General features: G+C 37.5%; 1 protein-coding gene across 2 annotated transcripts in view; it reads left to right on the top strand.

Moving 5' to 3' along the window:
- The window catches only part of LOC122817610 (cartilage intermediate layer protein 2-like), a 193,488-nt gene that overhangs the window by 112,175 nt on the left and 55,993 nt on the right, over positions 1–25,320 (top strand). For both annotated transcript variants that reach the window (XM_044090654.1, XM_044090655.1), the window contains one exon: positions 8,368–8,682. In XM_044090654.1, the coding sequence (XP_043946589.1) occupies positions 8,368–8,682 (315 nt within the window). The remainder of the gene's footprint in view (positions 1–8,367; positions 8,683–25,320) is intronic.

Raw genomic sequence — 25,320 nt, forward strand, 5'->3', positions numbered from 1 at the left:
TTTGTAGAGGTGGACTATCCAATTCTAACTTTCTGGGTCCTGTGTGTGAGATAGCTGGCTATCCACTGGGTGAATTAATGGTTTATACATAACCACTTGAGTTTGTCAACAATGCTTGAGTAGGGGATTGTGTCCAATGTCTTGTCTAGTCTAGGTCAAGGTAGGCAGTATGAAGCATTTTGCCCTCATCCATTGCTTTTGAGACCTTCTCAAAGATGTCCACCAGAGTGATTAGGCAAGATGACCTGTCCTTTAAGAAACCAAATTGGGTTGTATCCAGTGTCTGGAGATTTCCTCTGTCATTATTGATCATTTTGAATATAGTTCTTTTCATGGCTTTGTATATGAGATGAGTGAGACTTGTGGGTCTGTAGATGGCCCACCTTTGTGCAGAATGATGACTTTTGCTGTTCTCTATTTGTGAGGCACAACACCTATTTGGAGATTACAGTTATATAGCAATTCCAGACAACCTGACAGGTTATGTTTCATGCTATTTAGAAAGAACCCTGGGATGTTGTCTGGGCCCATCGTTGCAGCTTTCTTGGCCTCAGAGAGAGCACTGAGGACCTGTTCCATACTGATAAAAGGGGGAGTTATATTTGATGGTATTTCCTGAGGGGAGGTTGAGGAGGAGAAAGGAGTAAAGTTAGAGATGAATTTGTCTGCGATTTGGTTTACTATATCGTCTGGCCCAGTATAGGTGGCTCCATTAACAATGAGTCCTGTACATAATTGTGTACTGCCTTTGAGGTTATAGACATAGCTAAAGAATGCCTTGTGGTTTTTCTTGGACTGGTAGGCCAAATTTATCTCAGATTTGCCTTTGGTAGACTATTTGCCCTCTGGGTACTTTATTTAATTTGAAGCAGTACTTTCATCATGTTGAGTGCTACACCTCCTAATTTTTGCCAGGATTTTCTTCCTTCTATAATACAACTGACTGAAGTTGTGATTCCACTGTGGTAGCTTGTTTTTTGAGTTAGTTCTGTACTTCTTACTGGTGGGTACAGCTGCTTCTATGCAGCTATTAACATGCTTATATAGGGTTTCTGTAAAGAGTTCTGCATAGGCATCAGTGTTCTCAGGTTTTATGGAATTAAAATTTTGCCAGGTTATCAATTAATATTAGGAAGTTAGCCTTAGAGTAATTCCTGAACATTCCAATGTTAGCTAGGGTTCCAGATTTTATTTTTTTAACATTCCAATGTTAACTAGGGTTCCAGGTTTTATTTTTTCTTCCAAGGAGACTGTTTTGTGGTTTGACCTTAACAGCGATGACATTATGCTAGGTGAGTGTGCAGCATTCTCCCATATTAGTGAGGATCAGTTTCAGTCTGTTTGCGCCCTTGGTTGGAATATTGACAATCTGGTCCAGGGATTTTATGCTTACAAAATCCAGTACTCTTTATATCTGCACATTTGTATACGATTCCCAGTTAATAGTAGGGTAATTAAAGTCACCGATGAATATGGTGTTGAGTTGGAGGGTGAGTGTTTCCAATAACTTTAAATACATGGTATGGGTTATTGGGTCATAGAGAGGGGCCTATAACTTGCAAGGAAGTGGTATGAGATTTTGACTAGGGTGATTTGGACATGGAGAAGCTAAAGTGCATTATCCTGTTTGACCAGCCTTGAGGTATATTTATTTTTGATGTAAATCGAGAAAACCTCCAACTTTAGCCCCTGTCTGTGTAGTAGCTCGTCTACAAGTGTGGAAGGCATTATTGCCTTGAATTGACGGTGTGCTCTCTTTGGCTTTAAACAATGTCAGAGTGACTGCACAGATGTCAACATTCTTGAGGGTGAAGAGAACATGTAGGGAGTAGACTTTCTTTTTTAGACTCCTAACACTGAACGGTAACATCTTTAAATAATCTTGGTTTTGATTTGCTATGTCAGAAATACTTTCAGTTTGGCATTACCTAGAAAAGGCATTATGGAGAAGGACAATGTTTTAGCTAATATTTGAAAGTCTAAAGGGAGAGGTACAAATGATCCCTGGGAAACCATTGTGGTCTATTGACCACTTCCTTCTATGCAAGTATTACATCCCCTTAGAATGACACCATAAACTAACCAGTTATTAAAGTCAACCATCTTCTGTTCGTATTGTGACAACATCCTTGGAGAAGGTAAAATACTGCTCAATGTTTGGCTCATACCAGCCTGTGACACATATTTTGAGAGTTCTACCATGTATCTGTTTACACAGTCTAAGGAGGTACATCTAAGGTCATTTACACCCACATGCACTATTACTGAGTCATACAAGTATCTGTGGTCCTATAGCTTGAGTGTGTGTGTAATGTGGCAGATCTTGTCACCTGGTAAGCAACTGACTGTGACTATCTCCTTACTCAGCCTGGTGAGAGGAACATCAGTGTGTCTCAAAATGGAGTCTCCAATGACCAGAATATTGGATTGTCTGGTGGCTTGCCTTATGGGTTTAGAAGTAGAGGCTCCATGAGATGTTGTTGTGTGTGTTGATGTGAGTGTTGTTTTGAAAGAGTGCATTTGAGGCTATTGAGAGTATATGTTATGTGTACTTCATCTAGGAGGTCTTTGGGGTTTGGGAAGGTTACATTTAAGTGTGTACTACTGACAACCTGATTGATATTAGGAGGATTTTTATGTGAGAGCCTTGCCTCCAGTGACATTGTGCAAATACATCTCTCACATACCTTATCAGTTTTGCTGGTTGTCAGAAAATATGAGGCAATTTGTACATTGCCCCAGGATGCCCATATCCAATAACCCAGCATCAGAGATCATGGGAAAGTTCATATCTATGGCAAGACGCCCTTTTTATTGATTAAACAGTTGCAGTGAGAATATAAAGTAATGTCAGGAGTATGTCGTTTGCACCTCTGGGGGGGAGTGCTTATCACTGCAAACTAGGTGCACTGTAAGTACCAGGTACTGGTGATATTTCAAAGGTACCTTTATAGAAAAATGTCATCTCAAGGTGTCTTCTTCTATAGAGGGCACTGCCAAACACTTGAGGAGAACTAATAAGTAGACCCCGATGATATATGGATGAACTATTTAAGGAGATGTTCTGAAGTTAGGTTAGACAGGCGGTAATCAAGCAGTACTTACTGAAAAGAAAGAATTAGTTTTGTCAAGTATGTTGAAAAGAGGGGATTCATCTGATTGGCTACTGCCTGGCTACTGCTAGTGCTGGTCTCACTACGGCTTCACTCTGCTGGGATACAATGCTCCTTTGCTGCTTCTCTCGCTAGAAACAAAACAGTAGCATCAATCCTAAGATGAGAAGCAGGCCACAGGCTATTTGGTGATCAATAGTCTTGTCCCAGATGATGCATGGGTCTGTAGGTTCATTTCAACCTTTTCCTGGTAGGTGCCTTGAATAACAACCAGACCAAACAGGAAGGTTCAAAACAGACACTCACTGCCAAATCAGGGACAGTCAGGAATCAATGCCCTCTGAATATCCATTCATTGTATTGTCATAGGTTCATAGTTTAGTACTAAGCTAACTGCCCTTGCGAGCCATTTTAAGCCTAGCCATTTATCCCTTGTGAGACTCAAACCCTGCACCTTGGGTTTGTAAGGCAAACACCTTAGCCATTAAGGGGGTCTATATTATGAATGTGAAAATCTGTATGAGTGAATGCGAAGACGTCGACACGTATTGTGTGAAGTACGGAAATCCCAAATGTACAAAACTGCGAATTCCAAGATGTCAAATTGTTTTGGTTGGCCCGTCTGTGGTATAGCTCCGTTAGGTAAGTGTGTGATAGATAGGACTTTTGTGGATTTGGGTTAAGTTAAGTGTATAGATAGGTAATGTATGTAAGGTTTAGTGTAGTGTTAGAAGTAGGGTTATTTTAAGTGTATGTATGTGTATTGTTTATTTTGTTTGGGTGTATGTCTGTAGGGGAAGTGTGCTGTAGTTATGGACCTTAGAGTTAGGGAGGGGTTAAGGATAGTGGATAGATAGTTGTGTATGTGTGGTTTAGTGTAGTGTTGGAGACAGGGTTTTGTTAAATGTGTTTATGTGGATTATTTATTTTGTTTGGGTGTATGTGTGTAGGGGACGTGTGCGGTAGTTACGGACCTTAGGGTTAGGGAGGGGTTAAGGATAGTGCATAGTTAGTTGTGTATTTAAGGTTTAGTGTAGAGTTAGAGGTAATGGTTTGGTGCTTTACCTTAGGTTAGAAGTAGGGTTTGGTTAGTGTATGTGTGTGGTTTATTTATTTTCTTTGGGTAGGTAGTATGTAGCGGGAGGTGTGGTTGGCCGACTATGACAGTTTGATATTTTTTTTTATGCAGTTTAGTGCGTTTGGGATTTTCACAGTTAGCGGTATAGGTGTCAATGTTTAGGTATTCAGGAATAGGGTTTTTCACTTAGGTAATATAGACCCCCATTAAGCCACCCTCCCAGCCATCTCCAGGAAATAATGTCCCTGTGCTCCTTCTCTCACTAGGAGCAAAACAGATGTACTATTCCCAAGATGTCTACTGAGAAGCAGAATGTGGGCTCTCCAATAACCAGTGGTCTTGAATTAAAAGTTGCAGATTTTAAAGGTAAGATAGAAAAATGGGTTAATATCCTAAGAGATGCAGTGTATACTAAGCATTTAGATATGAAAAATGGGGTAACTCAATGTTACGCTACCTAAAGGGAGAGCCCCTAATTTTAAAAAGAGCAAGACAGACTGGATTTTAATATTACCACTTCTGAGGACCAACAACCTGTTGTTCAGAGCTTTGACCATTAAGATTAGTCATAGCTAGTCTTAATGGCTTAAGACTAGAGATTTTTCACATATTTAGTATGCCTTTGAAACTTGATATTTTCCAAAGGCTTTCAAAGAAGCCATTGTTATCCATACTCTTAAGAAATTAACATTAGACCTAAAAAAACTTTATAACTTCTACCCAATCTCTATTCTTCCATTTTGTTTAGGTGAGGTCATAGAGAAGGTTTTTAAGCAACTTCAGAAATACCTACTGCACAATGGACGCACAGACCCATTTCAGTCTGGGTTTTGCACTTGCTACAGTACAGAAAGTACCCTCATGTGGGTAGTAAATGATGTTATGGACAGAGACCAGAATTTGTTTTGTTCAGTTTTGTTCCTTTTTCATCTCTTGGTAGAATTTGATGCCAGTGATCATGGCCTATTGATTGAACAGTTACAATCTTTCTTTGGCCTTTCTTCTATGGTCTTAGATTGATTTAAATCATACCTTTCTGCCTGTTTCTAAAGGGTCTTTACTATACTTGCTGCATTGTGGAGTTCTGGTTCAATGTCAGGCCCTTTATTTAGTTAACATTTGTTTACCAGCAAAGTCCGACTTGGAAAAAGCCAATTTTCAGTGGAGCCCCGGGAGAAATGCTTCAGAAGCATGTCTTTGTAACTTGGGAGGAAACTGGAGCACCCAGACGAAACCCACACAAATGCAGGGAGGACATGCAGACTCTGCACAGAAGGCACCCCAGTCGAGAATTGAACCAGAGAACCTCTTGCTGTGAGGCAACAACATTAACCTCTGCACCACTGTGCCATCCAATATCATTCATAATATATATGCTTTCACTGGGAGACCTTATTAGGGGAAAGGGGACTAGCATACCATAGTTATTCATCAGTCTGTCAAATATATCTCTCCTTTCCTTAGGAAGAAATGGTGAGTGTTTATTCCTAAGATAACCCTCTTGAAGCCATTTACTCTTGCTTCTATTGTAATTCGTCAAAACTGAACACCTCCAAAAATAGAGGCTGTGACAATTCATGCAACCTTGAGAAATTCCATTGTACATTTTGTCCAAATTGATGTCTTCTATGAAGGCAGAAAGCTTGAGTTTGTTAAAAAGGTGCATAATTTAGCTGTTATCCTAGATCAAGTGTGGATACTGTGGGGACCAAGTGTCAGCCATCATAAAATATTCATGCTTTTATTTAAGAAACATATCTAGAATAAAGCACTTTTTGACCCAAGTTATTCTCTGAGTAGTAGTTCATGATTTAGTTTCATTGCCGCTAGATTATTGCAATGCAGTCTGCTGGGACTCCTCAACACTGAACTGGTCTACTAACAGTTAGAGCAGAAGTCTGCTGCCAGATTACTGACTGGCAGTACGCATTAGTAATATATTACTCCCATTCTGCACAATCTGCACTGGCTACTAGTACAATTTAGGATTCCCTTGAAGGTTTTGGTTTGGTGTAGTATTCTATACATGTCTCACCTTACCTGAAAGAGTTAGGGGTACTGCATACTCCAACTAGGGGGGTCTATGCTCAGTCACTGAGGGGAGGATGGTAAATTCATAAGTTTATCTTGAGTAACCTGATGTTCATTCCCTTGCTTATGAGTCACCGCACCTGCAGAATTTACTACCTCAGTGGCTTCAGCATTGTCCAATGTTAGACAGCTTTCATAGATTGTTTGAAACTTACATTTCTGATACTATATAAAAGGGGCAGGATGATATATTATACGACTGTTTTGTAATGCTTTCATTATATCTATTTTAATTGTTATATATTTGTTTTTGATTCATTTTTACATAGTGTTTTGCAGAAAAATGCCTAAATAAATTCAAAACTGAATTTGCTGCAAGGAGTTAGAAGAAACTTTCTGCTCCACTTCATGGTTTAGTTCAGTTAATCTGCAATTTAGCTCTGTGTTATAATAAGTTCGCCCAAACTGTCCAGATTTTCACAGAATGTTCAGATCATTGCCTCATATTTTTGTTTCTTATAAAATTTGTGGTTTTCTGGCAAATCATTGGGGATTGAAATCAACTAAATAATGGCATACGTTTGAGTTTCCGATTTCATATTCATCAGAAAATGCATGTTATCACAAAACCAGTTATTCTACTAATCTTCTAACTTTATAAAAACAATATTTGAAATCTATTCCTATTTTTGAACCTCTGTCCCTCAATTATTTTGCGTTTTGCCTGATTTCTTTTGCTAAGAGGTTATTTTGCATTTTGTCTTGATTTCTTTTGCTAAGAGGTTGGGAGGTATGACTGTTTTCCAGATTGTTCTATATTGTGCTCTTATTTCATAACCACATAATGCAACTGTTATTTACAAATCAGGAACTTAAACTTAGTCTCCAATAAATATGTAATTGTTTAATTTGTGCTATCAGGAGTGCTGTACCCCTTTTATCAACCTTGAAAAAACTCTGTTGTTCAGTATATTAACTACTGAGTCGACAGCATACAGTTTGTTAATTAATTATGTCTGAAAAGGTGACTGTCTTTGAAATTCAGCTTCATTTGTATGGTATTGGCCAAGTTGTACCAAGACCAACCAAAATGTTTTTTCTTGGTTGTAAAAAAGGACATGCAGTTTTAATCCATTTGGCCTTGTCAGTCGTGCTCAGGAGATAACTGTTTTTTATGGGCACTTAATTTAGAAAATTCTAAATTTGTGGGTAATGCACCTGCATTTTTCAGTCAGTAGTCTCACAAAATGACTTCAGCTGACCTAATCAAGTGCTGACTGTCTTACAAAACAAGGCCAAGAACTAAAAGGGAACTGACTACTCATCAGAACAAATTCCAGATATATTTCTATTTGTAAGAGGAATATTTCTGTGATGCATTTTACTGTGAACTAGGTAACAGTTGATCTTACTTCTTGGCATGGAATCTTTAAACAAAGTAGACAGACTGATCTTTAAGCAAGAATTCCTGCTGATGCTCAGTGCAGGAGGAAAGTTGTACCAGAAACTTATGGGGTGCATGATGTGACCCCAAATGTATGCTTAAGGCATGCTTTGCCATGTCTGTATACAAACCAGTAGTAAGTAGTATACATTTGGTACATTCTTTATCAGAACAGTCCATGCGTTTGTCTCCCATTAAAGCATCTGAATTTCCATTAAAGGTTTGTATACATTCATTAAACTCCACACTATAAGTACTGATTCCATTCAGAAACAACTCTGACTAAATCATACTGTTCCTTTAAATTTCCAATACTTCTCTAATGCACTGAGCTCATTATTTCTATGTGTTTTTGTTAATGCTTTGGTCCTGAGCCCCACAGGCTATGTCATTTATACATACCAATGAATTTTTATATTGATTCCTAAATGCAGTCACATTTGCCTTATATTTTTGACATCTCTTCACAAAAATGTAGGTTAATATGTAATTGTTTTACTAAAAAAGGAATGTATTGCATGCATAATGATAGCATTTTGCAGTTCTTCATGCTGGTATCAGTGTGTATGAAGTGTTATAAAGATGTATGCAAATTACAAGTGATAAAAACTGCAATAATCTGCTTTGCTCTTGCTTAGTCCCTTAAGTCAAGATGCCCACATGGTGTTCAACAGCTACCTAATAGCTGTTTCTGATTTCAGCATGTCAGCTCATTTGTGCTAAAGGTCGGGTGAATGATGACTGCACTGGTTGCATATGTGATGATCATGTACTGATGGGTTTAGTCCTGACCCATGAAGGAGGCCCAATCGCTGCTGCCAGAGTGTCTATGGAAAACAGGCCTGGAGTGACTCTTGCAAGGACAGATGACAAAGGCTCATTCCATGTTTCTGGAGTTTGCTTGGACAAAGAGTTCAACGTCACCATTGTAAGGGAGAAGTATGCACCAGGAAGATTTCCGGCAACCAGTAATGGGACGAGTGTGTTCGTTGTGCACGCTGTTCTCGGAAGAGTAGGTAAGGAGAGCTACACTTCAAGTAGTTTTTAGTGAAATAACATCTTATTCCGTATGTAGTTTTAGTGTGTGATTTCCAGTTATGAGTAATGGGTGTTTGTATTCCTACATCTTGCTGTGATATTCTACTGTTAGCTAAAATAAAAGATGCATTATAACATGAAAGGAAAACAAAAGCTTTGAGAAGGCCACAGTGAATCTTTTATGGTTTCCATATCAGTGTATAGCAGCTAGGATTTCTGCACATGAAAAATGTGACAAGGGAAAGTCAGGAGGAGGAATACGAGTAGCATCTCTCAGTTATGGGATATCATATTTTGGCACATCATGGCAAGAATGACTTTGAACTGAGAAAATTAAATATCCCAGCATACTACTGGCTTTTAACCACCAATAAGCTGCTTCAGGTCCCAACTGAATCCAAATAGCTAGAGTGGAATAACAGTATGAGGTGGGGGATTCTGTACACTTGGAATCTTATATGAGTGGGCACATCATACCGTTATATACTATTAGGTAATTACATGCACATCATGGATAATATACGGGAGAGGGAGAGAGAGAAGATGATCCTGTGCATATGTATGCGTGTATACTTGTATGTACAATATCAGCATTGTGTTAAGATTTAGTCTTATATTTAAGGAGGCTGAAAGCATTCAGTTAATCATATATTTCCTTACCAGCACAGATGGGTGAAATATACTTTACTGCACACTTGAAGGTAATTACTGCCTGCCAGAATAAAATTTCATAAATACTGGCATACTGTTTATAATAACTTGAAGTAGCATCATAATGTATTGCAGAATTTGTATTAAGTCAAAAGTTTTTTCAATATATGAGTACACTCATGCAAATCAGATAAACATGAGTCAGCAAACTCTAATGCAGTATAGTGGAAAAATAGTATGGATTTTGTTTGCACTTTTCCATATATCCAACATGCTAGTAATATTTGTGCAAAGAAAGAAACTCTTTATCCTATATATTATAATTGCTTCTTTATACTGGCTATTAATGTTCTAATGCTGACATCACAATCTTTATAGAGGCACTAATAATTATGGGTCTATGTCCACACATCGAAGAAAAACCTCATCGAATGGGTATTCCATGAACAGTAATCCCAGAACGTCATATTCCTCGAAGAGTGAAATCATCGTAAACAAAAATCATTGAAAAGTAATAGCTGGCCAACAACAAGGAAGTAACCCATGAAGGTGGGGGGCTGAACCCCCAGACCCCCCCAACTATATATACCAACTCTGAGATTGCAGTATAGTGGAGAAAAGTTCAAATTTTAAAAAGGTTTTGCTTAGTTTACCTTATGTAGTGTGGCACTTCCTTGTTCTTGGTTAACTATTACATTTCAATAATTTTTTTACTATGATGTCACTCTTCAGTGAAAGCAACGTTCACGGATTACTGTTCATGGAACAGCCATTCAATGAAGTTTTTCTTCCAAGTGTGAACATAGACCTGATGATTATGATGTCATAAACACAGGACTATGGCAACCAGTGTAAACAAGTAGCAGTAGTGCAAATGTAGCTGCTGTTGTCATGGTATTGCTCTTATGTACATTCTGTTAGCACAAAGGAAAATAATTACCGAAAAATAATGAATTTGTCCCTTAGACTGGATCCAGGTCACCACTGTTATCTCCTTTAAACAGACTTTAAATAAGATGTGAAAATGGAAAATAAACAATAATTTTGGGTGTATAGCATCTTGATGTGTCTATGTTACAAGATTTTTTTTAACCAACTAATTAATTCACCCTTCAGTTCTAGATTTCTAATTATCCGCATCTTAATATGAAGTGAGCCCTCTGCTCTGGCTACTGCCTGCCCAGTGTCTGCAGTGATGTAATATGGCTTTTGCTGGCACAGAAGTGGAATAGAACAGGGGATCTCTTCCATGCATGGACAGCAGTGATGGAGATTATTTTTTAATTATTCATAATTGCCTCCCCAACACTACTTTGGCTATCATGAAGTGCTATGGACATTGGATGCTTTTCAGTTAAGTTTCCTCTTGCAGCATTGTGCCATATTGCTCCTTCTATCTCCCTGCAGACAACTGCGCCCATGGTCCATTCTGCCATATTGTTACTTCTATCTTCCTGCAGACAGCTGCGTCCACTGTCACAGCCTGGGGTAAGCCATACATCATGGGCAAGCCACCTCCTACCCCTCAGGTCAGAGCTGCACATGAACACCTCAGTTGCACTCTTTCAGGCCAATACCATCCTGTAATGCAGTTTCCAAAACTCGTAATTTGACTACAATGATACTATATCAGGGTAGAGGGTTTAAGATTTGAACCATATTCACTACGGTATTGTCCAGTACAAAACTCTGTGTAGTAATACTTATCTTACCATAGGACTCACTTGTATCAAGAAGGAAATACCATCCTGTAATGCAGTTTCCAAAACTAGTAATTTGACTACAATGATACTATATCAGGGTAGAGGGTTTAAGATTTAATTTTACCTTTAAGGTGGCTGAAAGCATTCAGTTAATCATACGTTCTCTTATCAGCAGAGACAGGTGAAATGTGCTTTACCATACACCTTGCAGTTAATCACGGCCTGCCACAATATAATGGTATTATTACTAGCATACTGTTTATAATAACGATGTGGTACCATGATGTATTGAAGCTTTTGTATTAAAAGGTTTTCTCCATAGCTTCTATACTGGCTATTATATAAAATGCTAGATAAATGGAGTCTGTGATATCAGGTTTTAATCTGCTTTCACATTCAGTAATTTAATATGCTGTCAAGCTATGTAGTTTAACATGTACCTTAGAGCTGTAAGAAAATCTCATATCCAATGAAATCTGCTTTATTCATAGCAGCTGCAGTAATATAAGCTCACGTTAGTATACAAGTCATGAAGCATATTCCTTATGATGCCCTTTTCAGTTAAAACAGCTTCACTGCATTTACTATTTTATTATTTCTTTTTTTGCATCCAAGTATTCCCTTTTTTATTTATCTCTCAGTACAGGTTTTTAAATGTTGCTTCAGTCTTCTGAGGGTTTCTGGATGAGTCAGGTTGGACTACTATAAAAACAGACTGACGGTGTTGACAGATCCAGGGATCAGGGGTCTAGTGGCAGCAACAATGGCATGAGCTGGAACCTGTAGACAAGTGTAGGAAGGCAGATAACAAAGTATGAGCGACTTCACAGTACTCGTCATGTACCTTCAGTGAGGACCACCAAACCCTGATGCTTCTGCTGTGGCATTCTAATGGATTTTTAAGCAAAAGACTAAACAGCATCAGGAATCCAACAAGAGAAAAGTGAAGATCAGTGGGATGGTCGGTATCAAACTCTGGTCACCTCATGAGGTCTTCGGGACAGGTCTCATCTCAGTGATTTCAGAAGAGCTGCTCTGGTCTTATTTTAAGATACTGCAACATTCTGCACAGGTGTAACACTAACTTGTCAGTGCTTAGACTAACATATGCTTAGAGTCTGCAGTATTGTAAAGGTTGAAGAGGCGTAGATCATGCTTTAGATACATTTTGACACTTAATGATTACAAATATGGCAGGCATTTCAGTTATCCTTTAGCAATCACACTGATCATACTGCCTTTTTTGCAGAGCTGTTTCCTTTTTAAGTGTACACTATGGAAAGGAAAGGGTTACGTATTACCTTGCTCACACCTGGTGCATTGTGAGGTCATTAGGGCATGACCTGAATGACTTACACGACAGCTCCCTGATCCACTACTTTGGTAAAATATGAATTACCTATGACCTGTTATGGTGTGCTACTGTTATACACTAACATTATTTTGCAAAGAAATATCTTACCTTTTTAAATTAATACCATTGTATAATGCATATTCCATTACTGTTCCATCACTCTGTTCTGGTTTAGCTCAGCTGGGCCCATACATGTGGTAGTCCACTCTCAGTATATTTTGCACGTCCAGTTGGTGTTACTAGGAGGTTGCTGGATACAGAAAACAATCTGACAGTCCTGAACGTACAGGACAGGGATGTTACATAAGTAAAGGAAGGGCACGGACAACTTCGATTTATATTATGCTTCATTTCCATTGGGTAGCTTTTCAATGTAAAACAAATGCTTTAGATACATTTTGCCAGAGATGACTAAAACGGTGTTCATTTCAATTGTCTTTTTAGCAATCTCATTGATCAGGCTAATCCATGTTGCACTGTAGCTGCTAAAGTTGATGGTGTTGGATACCAATTTTTACCCCCGGCAGAGTATATTCCCTATCAATGAAAAGTAAAACTTACCTCATGTATAATGTGCAGTGCTTGTTGCAACCAAAGAAGTAGATATTATTTGATACTTACAGACCACGCACTATGGTACAGCTGCCAGAGATGAGCTAAGTCAGTGAGAACCACAGAATAAAGGCTTTGTTAAATGAAATGTTTATACCCACCATTTATTGTCAAACAACTTTTTGCACTACCAGAGTAACCACCCACATTTCCGGAAAAAAAGGCATTATTAAGAGGCAGATGGTGCAATTATGTAAATTAATTTCTGGTGAAATGATTTTTAAAAGAATTTACATCAATTGATATTTATGTTCAGGGAAAGGGACCACACAGACTACCTCTTGAATGTTACAATATAGAACAAAATAAATGCATGCAATTACTGAGCACAGGTAATGGAAACTTACGTAACAAAACAATGTGAACAACAACAACAATAACACATTTAAGAGAGCCATACTTTTAAAATACAGTCCTGCTGATTATAAGGTTAGGCATTGTACAGAAAGCAGCTGGAGTTAGTTTGACTGTTACTATGAGGTTACAGGAGTACTTGAAAACTGCCCAAAATGTATTTATAAAAGGAGCAAGAATATTAGGGAAATAGGAGCATCATGCAATCAGTAGTGGTCTTGATACAAGGAGCACAAAAGGAACGACAAAAGTATGGTCCATGCCCACAATACACTTTTGAATTTGTTGGTACCACATTAAGATTAATGGGCTTAGAGCACTAATTCCATTTCGATCATGGGTTAACTGCGAAAAAAAGGGAGTTATATATTTATCTTTCTGTGGCCCATGCCAAGCTTTTTATATAAGAAAAGCAGAACATAGTTTGCACAGAAGGATAACTAAACACAATAATGATATAAAAGAAAAAAAGAAATGTGACAACAATGCACTATATAGGTATACGGTCACATGTGCAGGGCATAACAAACTTCCTGTTTTGTGACTAGATTGTGATTAATCCTACAGATGGGCCATGGAAATTGCAAGTAGAGTTTTGTAAATTATTTTGGCAGTTAAAATGAAATGCATTAGAATCCCCCCAAGACTAAATGAACATATTTCATTTATTAGTGTGTTATATATAACTCAGGTCTGCTAAAATATAAAAAAGTCCATTTTCTTATCTGTATTACAGAAGTTTGTGCAATATTCCATCTAAAGTTGGTATTCCAACTTATCTATGTGTTACATAGAGGACTATTATAAATAATTTCCAATTTTATTTATTATTTATGTTATGCAATTTAAACTCCTGACTTTGTATTTTCAGTTTTATATCAACTTGTTTATGTATGAGTAGAGGCTGCTTTATTTATATACACTGTAATATAATAATTTTAACAGTTTTAGATTTCTTGTTTTTAACATATTTATATTTTGTGATATGTCTCCTTCACATCTAACATTATTGATCATGTGGCTAATTTAAGGTGTATAACTTCTAGTGAACTGATTGTTAAATCTGTTCTGATGAAGTCCTGGGTAGGGACGAAACTGATTAACTATTTTTACAAAACTGGCATTTTAGTTCCAAAGTGATTTAATAAACGAAGTGATTTACCAAGAACTTTATTGTCTGTAGGCCATTCTTGCACGTCCATGGTTAGTTGTGTGGACTCTGACCACTGTGTTTGTCTGTCTGGGCTACTTCCTTGGAACAATGGCATTCAACATTTTCAGATGAGGAATTGGTCAGTATATTGTTACGAGGACAGCACTACACTGCTGTAGGCAGCAGTTGCATTTTGTTCTGGGACAAGGACTAAAACGTTGGAAGGAGGACTGGGAAAAAATCCATATAGGCTTAGGCCAGGTCAATACAGGTAACTCTGATGTGAATAAAATTATATGAACTTCAGTGGCACAGGATGCCTTGGAACTTATGGCTGGTGCACAAAATATTTGGGAACCATAGTTCACAAGAGCATATACAGCTGTTAAATATAAGTTTGGCATTCAGTTTTGGATCATATTGTGGTAATCCGTTGAAATGTGTTTTGCTGTTAAGTCAAATTGTGCCTAAAGCTACACAAAAACATGATCCACAAAAATACCAGATACAAACATGAATGATTTCCTTTCCCCTCTTCCAACTTTATTGCTAATTAACCTTCTTACACATACTTCTCAATACTTTATCCCTTACTATACTTTTCTCTCTTTACATACATACACACCTAATAGATACTCTCTGGAACTGCACTCTAGACTGTGATAAGAAATCTTTCTCTGGCACATTCTATTCCATCTGTCCTACAGATCCTTCCCTCTTCATTTTTCCCTATACTGCCTAGCCATAACAGATATATATATATATATATATATATATATATATATATATATATATATATATATATGTATACTCTTCCTTCACCTAACCCTTACATTTCAGACTGTCCTGCTCTAAATTCATTATTAACATGCTACTTGCCCAAAAGGTCTCTCAGATCAGAGACGCAACACCTACAATAGGTTCACATAACTGAAGTACCTGCAAGACACATTCTTTACTCTTTTGTGGTAGCCAGAGCTTGGAATGCCCTATCCACAGCAATTAGAACCTTGCAATGTTACTCTTCCTTCAAAACCTCTTTTGCAAGAATACCTCTCTGCTAACTGGATCTGTTCTTGTACCAAGTCTCCCCCTTCTAAAACCTAACATTTAGTTCTTCTTCATGTATTCATTTTATATTTCAGTTTGACTACATATCATTTGACCTCACTTATAAAAATTCCTGTAATTCCTTGTTTGCATTTAACTGTACTGTCTATGCTTTTGGACTCTCTGCTATTACTTATATGCTAATATTTTCATGTTTATGTATATTTTTGTTTATTTTTGAGAGAATATTCATACTGTTAATGACTTAGTTTCTGTTATATGTTTTATGTCCTTGCAGCTTTTCTCCCTGGACCTCAACTGAAAATGGGTTCTAAATGGCCCAGTGGACTATCCCATTAAACAAATGTCAATAAACAAACAAATAAATAAATAAATATTCCAGGCATACTTATTATCCAGCATACTGTCTCCACCATCAACCCACTTTAAACAAGCACACAATTCTGTATTCAGCCAAAATGTTCTCCCTGTGTATGACCACCTTACTCATCTTCCTATTATGTCACCTCACAAATTGCCAAGTACCTATCACCCCTAAAACACTATCCCCCACTCTAAACTATTCTGCATATCACGCTCTCCATTCTTCCCTAGTGCAAACTGGAAATTGCTCCAAATTTATTTATTGCTTCTCCTCAGTTTTTCTTCAGACAAAGTGCTCATCTCAGTTCTTTTATCAAAATAAAATTAAATATAGATTAAACAACGTCTTACTAAAACTTTCCCAGATCCACCTGTAATGTAAAACCATCATACAAATTGGTGATGTTCACTTTAAGCCTGCGCTTTTCTCCTCCCCCATTCCTTCTGTTCCATTATCTCCAACGCCTACTTCATGTTTTCATAGACTATTAAATATTATTGCCGTAAACATGCATAGTATGTTAAATAAAGTTATTGAACTCCATTCCTACATCACGCAAAACTCACCAGATGTCATCACAGTCACTGAGAAAATGGCTGAAACCACCATACAAAAGACTCAGAAATCCTTACACAGGCTATTATATCACTATTATATATGACTGACAACATAAAAAAGCAGTTGGCCTGGCTGTCCTCTAGTCTAGCTCTCTGGCACTCCCTCCCTTTGCTAAAATCTCACCAACATTTGACACTGCAGAGCTACTAGTATCTTCCCAAACTAAATTACCAAAAATAGTCTCTGCGTAATTGTTACCTATAGTCTTCCAGGCAATACTATCCTAGTTCTGGAAGATATCCTACACTGGATATCCAATGCTATCCATAATAAAATTATTATTCTTGGAGATGTCAATACTGATTGGCAAAACCTTGCATTAAAATATCCCACTAGTGATATTAATTGACATGGCTTAATGCAACTTATCACATCCCACACTCACTACAACAAGGTCAAAAATAGTAGTTCGCCTTTAGACTGGATCTTGTTCTCTGATCCTAGTAAGTACAGTTCATTAGGTATTATCCCAGAATATCTCAGTGATCAATGTCTAACATATATCCACAGATTTGTCTTTCATCACTCCAAACAAGCACCCAAATAGGGAAATCCACAACCATCCACAATTTAACAGCAATGTGTTCACTGACACCCTAAATTTCTTTAGATTTTCCCAAAACCCCACTACTAGATGATGCCACACATACATTCAAGACTACATTTTAAATGCTATAAATGATCATGTCCCCTTGAGAAGCAAGAGGGTAGAGTCCAACCACGACCCCTGGCTCTTCTTTTACAGTAGAAGTCTGATTAACATCAGAAATGGGTTATGGAAGAATGACAGAAAGACAATTAATCTCACGACCTACAAGAACAAAGAGCTCTGCAACCTGAAAAAAGACAACTCTATAATGATACAATTCACTATTACTCCATTCCTCAAAACAATCAAAAACATAATTCTATAACATTATGGTACTCCATAAAAAAAAAAGAAAACTTACACTCTGCAGCTAACAGTGCACCTGACCCATGTCCTAACTTCTCACTCTTAGGAACAGCTACTAAATTCAACTAGACAACATACCTGCCCTTGCCTAAACTTCTACCAAGTTTCCAGAGCATCACTACTTCCCTTGTCATCAAACAACCCATTTCCACACTAAAATGTAAGCCATGCACACCCCCTACAGGCAGCCTTCCAGAATACCTTTGGGTAAGTGCTGACTCCATTGTTTTCTGTGTGTCAATTCTAATAAACAGATCCATACAGGAATCATACGTTCCCTCCCTGTGGAAGAAGTTCCGTATACTTCCCCTTCACAAGGGTAGGAACTCCAATGAAATCACCAGTTTTAGATGCATTGCAGTTATGTCCCTCCTCTCCAAAATATTGGAAAAAATGTAAATATAAACTACTTCTCCACATTCTTCTCTGAGAAAAACTGCTACCCTCTCCACATCATGGTTTTTGACCAACTCATAGTATGACTACACTAGAATCCTTTGTACATACCATCAACAAGGCCAAAGACATTGCCACATTTCTCTCATCTCTCTTTTTAGAATTATCCAAAGCCTTTGATACAAACAATCTCTTGTCAAAGATGTCTACCCTGGTTCTCTGTATCATTCAGATTTAAATGGATTTTTAGCTAATTGTCACACAGATACCAATCAGTTTATATGTAAGATATTAAGATAAAAAAGCAGGACAATCCAATTGCTCCTTAATGTTGTCAGGTTTATTGAATTTTACTTATGAGTGCTTTCATTCAGTAGACTTCATCAGAAAACCTATGATCTTTTAGACCGATACATTTGGAAAAGGGTCAGGTTATGGCAATTCCACTGCACACTGATTAAGAATTTGACAGGATCTACCAGGCTTTTCATTCCTTAGTTTCACTTGCTGGTCCCATGGGGCATGATTGCCTCCAATGGGTTTGGAAAGCCCATAAACCAACAGTAGTAGCCATTTTGGTTTATTTATACCCACTGGAGGGGGGACTTCAAAATGTCATCTTTAAACAATTATGACACTGAAGTTGTTTCTCATACTAAACTCCTAGGTGTAATACCAGATGATAATCTAACGTTTGATCTCCATATAGAAAACTATATAAAAAAACTCACCAAAAACTAGATATGCTTTGTAGCTCTAAGAAATTTCTTACTAATCCAACTAGATCAGCTGTAACCAATGTGTATCTTTTACCTTTTCTTTATTACTTTCTTTCTTTATTTATTTTAGTTGGTTTACCAGAGTAATACACTGATCAGCATAACCTTTTGGAGGCACAATCCAAGTGAAGAGATGCCCCCCCAAAAATTTGAATGAATTCACAAATCCAGAGTAATCACAGAAGGCAGATAATCCCATAGACAATCAATACAATATGTACATACTATTAGCAGAGTATAATTCAAATGTGAATTAATTTCAATAGTAAAAATAGGAGGGAAGTAGAAACTGAGAACAGAGGATCAAAGCAGAAGTGATGCAGATGAGGAAGGAAGTTAAGTTATGTGTCCAGTAGAAAAGCACTTTCAGTCAGATTTTTAATGAAGGTATCTTCTGACCTGAGCTCTGAAAGTGAGAAGACTTCTTTAAGGTGAATGGGGAGGGATTGCCAAAGTTTGGGTGTAAGATTAGAGAAAGAATGGTTGGTACAGTGCAGTTTAGTTTGGGATGTCAGGAGTGAGGGAGTTAAATGGGAGAGGTTCTGTAGGTTGTAGGGGCTGCTTTTATTATGGAGTTCGGCTGCAAGAAGTGGAAAGGCACCTGGTTGAAGTAATTTGAAAACAAGAGACCCAAGGAGTAGCTCAACTTTGTATGAAACTGGTAGCCATTTGGCCTTGGAGAGGTTGATGCAGTGGTGCTCCCGAGACGAAGAATTGGAAATGAACTGGTCGATTTTGTTTTCAGTAGACTGTAGAGTGGATGAGTTTTGTTTATGGGCTCATTTCTCCTTTGTGACTTTCCTATCTTGATCAATCTGCAGTTCACTTTAAAATTCAAACTATTACAATATGCTATAAAAGTTGCAAGGTTTGTAGCCAATCAAGCCTACCATACCTGTCACTGCTCTCTCACTAAACTGTCTGGAATTATCCCATAAACCTGGCATTTACGCAACTACTGCTAGCAAAAATAATATACAACCTTTTTTGCTGTCTGACTATCAGCACCCTTCTTCTACCACTGTCTTCCAAATTGAACTCTTTGCTTAACTGACAATCTACTACTTATAATTTATAAACCAAAGACATCTATAGGGCACAGCTTGTATTCCAACTGTGTGGTCAAATTCAGAAACTCCGTCCTGATCCCTATCATGTACTTACCTAACAATCATTCATTAAAGCCTTTACTAAAATCATTCCTTTTTTACTCTTGGCTCTGTTCTTGTACAATACAATGCTAATACCAAAATTACTCTTTTTTCCTACAAGTCCTCATATTCTTTTTGGTAACTCCCACATTTAATCCGTCTCAGACCAATATTTCTAATTCCCCTGTTGGACTGTACTGGCCTACAACTCTCTTACTACCTCAACTTACTACTGTTTAACACATTCATTTCAATATTTCCTTGCTTGTGTGACTCTGTAGAGGGAAACCTTTACCTTCTGAAACCAATACTACCATTTTATTTTATTTTCACACTCATTTTGCTTTATCTTGTATATACTTTTCTTTTTCTTTCATACTTATTGCAACTGCATTTATCTTGTATTTGTTTGATGTTTATATTCTTCTCTTACCATTGTTTACTTTACTGTGAGTGATATTGCTGTATTATCATTTGTACTCTGACAGTGTAGAGCTTTCCTCCCTGGGCATCCACTGAAGATAGGTTTTTGCCCAGTTGGACTATCCCAATAAGTAAATGTCAATAAATAAATAATCAACTGTGAATTAAGTCTATCATTGTTCTATATCCCGAAGTCTCAAAATTTGTCAGGAGAGGGAGATAGCACTGGAAGGCTATGCTGAAGCTTTGTGTGTGTGTGTGTGTGTGTGTGTGTGTGTGTGTGTGTGTGTGTGTGTGTGTGTGTGTGTGTGCATATCATGTGAGTGAAATGAAATTTTGCAACTGTATGTAAAGGGAGCAAAATATGAACCTTAATCTCTCTGTTTGCAGCTCAGTAGTTCGGACAAATCACTCTACTACAGTTTGGTTGAAGTGAAGAAGTCCTTTGTTGCACATGCCTTGTAGTCACATGCTCTTACCGCACTTGCTTGTTTTACTACTGATTTAACACAGTTCTTCAACCTGACAGCTGCTCATACTCTCTTGTCTGCTTCAGATGAAAACAATGCGTTGCTGTTTGAAATTTAGTCTGCCTGTTGTGGTTTGATCTTTAGTATCTCAGAGAAGGGGTAAGACAGGTTTTTCAGTACTTGACAAGGATCATACTCACTCAAAGATGCAGCAACCTTGGAGTCACAGTAACAAAATGATTAGATGTTGAAAGGCTTGTCTTCGGTAAGACAATTCTTAAGCTTGAGTATGAGTTACAGTCATTTCTGTACTCAAACTGTCTATAATAACGAATTGTTGCTGAGCAATTTTGATAAAAGCTTGGATGTTGTGAGCACTTGTAAGTCTGATACACACGCCAAGTTGTGGAAAACGTTATGCTATTATTTGTAACATAATTCCAATGCAGTACATCGCATGGTGTTTGCAAACTATATCCTATATGCCCAGTTCCCAGAAATATTTTCAGAGGTCAGCAGTTTATTTGCATTTTTCAGTTCATGATCATTTCAAAACCTAATTTAATAGGTTCATACGTAGGTAATAGATATGCAGTCCAAGACACCGTTAAGGTGTCTAGCTCAGTTTCCCAACTGTCCCAGAAGACTGTCAGGTTACGTGACTTGCTCAGAGTCAAAATCCAAACAGCAAATGTAGGCTGAGGGAATCAAACCCATGAACAGAGGATTCAGCTTGTTGCCTGCTCACAGCCTTAATCCTTTGTGTTAACAGCACAAACTTTATTAAATTATTTACTTATTTATTAAAATTTGTTAACCAGTATAAAGCACTGAAGCAAATGGATTGTTTTCAGGCCTACCTGGATAAAACAAATGTAGCAAGTAAAAGCTAAAGAAATTAAGCATGGGATAAACTGGCAGTGAAATACAGCATAGGTAATAAAAGTTACAATGTGTGTCTAAAATTACAGGATGCCCACAGTTAGTTATAGTTGAAGAACTATGACTGACAGAAGTTATCATATCTTCATATTTACAAAAAAAGTTTTGCAAAGGAGGATCACACTTGGGTGACCTAGTTCTCAGAGATTAGAAATATGAAAATAAAGGAAGAATGCTAAGAAATAGGTAATACACACAGGCATACTGCCATAGACATCTTGGTAGAATCCTGACTTAAATGGTCTAAAAATTAAGTCTAAATCTTTAAATCATTCAAGTGTTTGTCTTGGCAAGCATATGTGATAAAACCTAATGTTTGTATATATCAGGTTTAATAAATCTGCAAGAAATGAAATTATGCCAAAAAATTCACAGCTACAGATGTACATTTCAATATCACAGTATTTATTTGGACATTGAGAATATGTTGTCATGTATTTCCTTCATAGTACTTAAAGGCAAATGTCTTTGCTAACTTCAGATATGTGTTCCAGTTGTCTCTTTAACCGCTGTTCATCAGCTCTATTAACAAATGCTGGGAAACATCTTTTATTAAGACCAGGCATTCTGAAGTCATTCCTGATCTCATGACTGAATCGATTTATGTGGAAAAGAGTATCAGCCTAATAAAACCTGCTTCCCCCCTAATTCATATTGTTTTTCATACATAAGAGTACTTAATGACTGCATAGCTAAATGTTATTTATTAAGTAAGAATGGATCTCTTTTCAGTGTAGTGTGATTTACATATCCTCAGGGTACAGTGGAAATGAGTCGGCCGTGAGCTTTGAAATAAACAAACTAAATCAGATTCTGGACTGGTGATGAAGTATTGTTTAGTTTTGTGCACATGTTAATGTTAGTAACTCATTAATCAGCATTCTGTTTTGTAACAGTGCGGCCAGAAAAATCACATTACGTCATTCCCTTTGAACTAAACGTTTCTTTGACATCAGTAAACGACAACTCATATACATTTAATTGGCAGTAGCATTTACAGTGCAACACAATACTGCCAACTATAAACTGACACCAGTGGTTTTAAGTTGCGACTTTACTTCACAGCATGATTTTACTGGGATGTCGCCCATGCCCAACAGTATGTACTTGCTAAAATGTATATTCTTTGAAGGAAGTTTCCAGGGTCTGCCTTTGGCCTTTTATTTAAGAGAAGAAATCTTAGGGGCAATTAAATTAATGACAGAAGTATCTGGTGAGAATCCCCCTGTACGGGGGCTTGTGGGATCATTCTGATGTGAGAAGATACACTTTTGAAAACTCAGTTGATCACTTTTCCTTCAAGTCATTCACTTTTCAAGGAAACTGTTTTTAATAGACTGCCATTACATCTATTTTGTTGTCTTCCTTGATTTAAAGATTTCTGTTTTGTTGTCTTCTTTGATTTAAAGATTTAACACCTGACATGCAGTTACCAACCGCAGTTACAGATGTCCATACCCTGTCAACACTAATTGTTAAGTTATTGAAGTTCCACCAACCAATTACTAGGATCCTTGTCATGTGACAGTGATACAGTCCCAGCTACAGTGGATATAAAAAGTTTACACAGCCCTGTTAAAATGCCAGGTTTCTGTGATATAAAAAATGAGATCACAATAAATAATTTCAAAACTTTCCCACCTTTAATGTGAGCTATAACCTGTACAATTCAATTGGAAAACAAACAAATCTGTTAGGGGAAAAATATAAAACATAAAAAACATACAATACGCTGGTTGCATAAGTGTGCGGACCCTTAAATCATTTTGTTGTGTGTGCACACCCTTAAACTAATACTTTGTTGAAGCACCTCTTGATTTAATTACAGTATTTAGTCTTTTGTGTAGGAGTCTGTCAGCATGGCACATCTTGACTTGGCAATAATTGTCCACTCTCCCTTGCAAAAGCACTCCAAATCTATCAGACTGTGAGGGTATCTCTTGTGCACAGCCCTCTTCAGGTCACCCCACAGATTTTCTATTGTATTTAGGGCTGGGCTCTAGCTGAGCCATTACAAAACTTAATTTTCTGCTGGTGAAGCCATTTTTGTGTTGATTTGGATATACGCTTGGGGTCATTGTAGTGTTGAAAGGTGAAATTCCTCTTCAACTTCAGCTTTCTAGCAGATGCTTGAAGGTTTTGGGGCAAAAGTGACTGGTATTTGGAACTGTTCATAATTCCTCTCTACCTTGACTAAAGCCCCAGTTCCAGCCAAAGAAAAGCAACCCCAAAGCATGATACTGCCACCACCATGCTTCACTGTGGGGATGGTGTTCTTTGGTGATGAGAAGTGTTGTTTTATGCACCAAATGTACCTTTTGTAATTGTGGCCAAAAAGTTCAACCTTGGTCTCATCCGACCATAACACATTTTCTCACATGCTTTTGGGAGGCTCAATGTATTGTTTTGCAAATTTTAGCCAGACCTGGATGTTTTTCTGTGTAAGAAAAGGCTTTTGTCTTGCAACCCTACCCCATAGTCCAGACATATGGAGACTACGGGAGATTGTTTTCACATGTAGTACACAACCAGTACATGCCAGAAATTCCTGCAGCTCCTTCAATGTTGCTGTAGGCCTCTTGGCAGCCTCCCTGACCAGTTTTCGTCTTGTGTTTTCATCAGCATTGGAGGGATGTCCAGTTCTTTGAAACGTCATGGTTGTCCCATATTTTCTACAATTTTTGATGACTGTCTTCACTGTATTGAATAGTATATCCAATGCTGTGGAAATGTTTTTGTACCCTTCTCCTGACTGATGCCTTTCAACAATGAGATCCCTTTGATGCTTTGTAAGGTCTCTGCAAAACCTGGCTTTTGCTATAGCAGGCAACTGAGTTAATGTCAGGAAAATACTACTAGGACAGATGAACTTTATTTGGGGTTAATCAGAGTCTCTTTAATTGATGGCAGGTGTGTACCCAAGAAGACTGAATTAGATCAAAAGGTACTTCAATAAAGTATTAGTTTAAGGGTGTGCACACTTATGCAATTAGCGTATTATATGTTTTTTATTTTTTATATTTTTCTGTTTTTGTTTTTCAATTGAATTGTACAGGTTATCGGTCACATTAAAGGTGGGACAAGTTTTGAAATGATTTATTGTGGTCTCACTTTTTTATATCACAAAACCTGACATTTTAACAGGGGTGTGTAAACATTTTATATCTACTGTATGTGTGGAATAAAGACTTACTTTAAACAAAATTATGTTTCACAGGGATAGCGTACAAGCCACTCATTTTTAATTCTTTAATTAAAAAAGCACTGGGAAATGGGAGCAACAGGGCTTGATCATTTCTCAGGACCAGGAAAGGAATCAGCTGCACACAAATGTATCAGTCCTCGTCCTTGTCACTGTACAAATAATAACATTTTTGTACATAGAAAAGTTACAGCCTTCCTGTCAACAAGCAGAGTGCCGACAGACTACAAAGCAAGGTTGGAAGGCAGATTTTTACAGAGAGTACAGGCAAGTAATTTTACAATGAGGGGATTGTAGAGATGTGAAATACCTTAGCCAAGTGGTCATCCCAAAGCATTTATTATACATGTTTAAGACTTGAATATGCTTTAGAGCAAGCATAGTGCTAAAATGTGTGTGTATTTTGGGGGAGGGTAGA

Source organism: Protopterus annectens, chromosome 13.part0 (genome assembly GCF_019279795.1).
Source record: "Protopterus annectens isolate FY-2018-M chromosome 13.part0, PAN1.0, whole genome shotgun sequence".
Classification (NCBI taxonomy): domain Eukaryota; kingdom Metazoa; phylum Chordata; order Ceratodontiformes; family Protopteridae; genus Protopterus; species Protopterus annectens.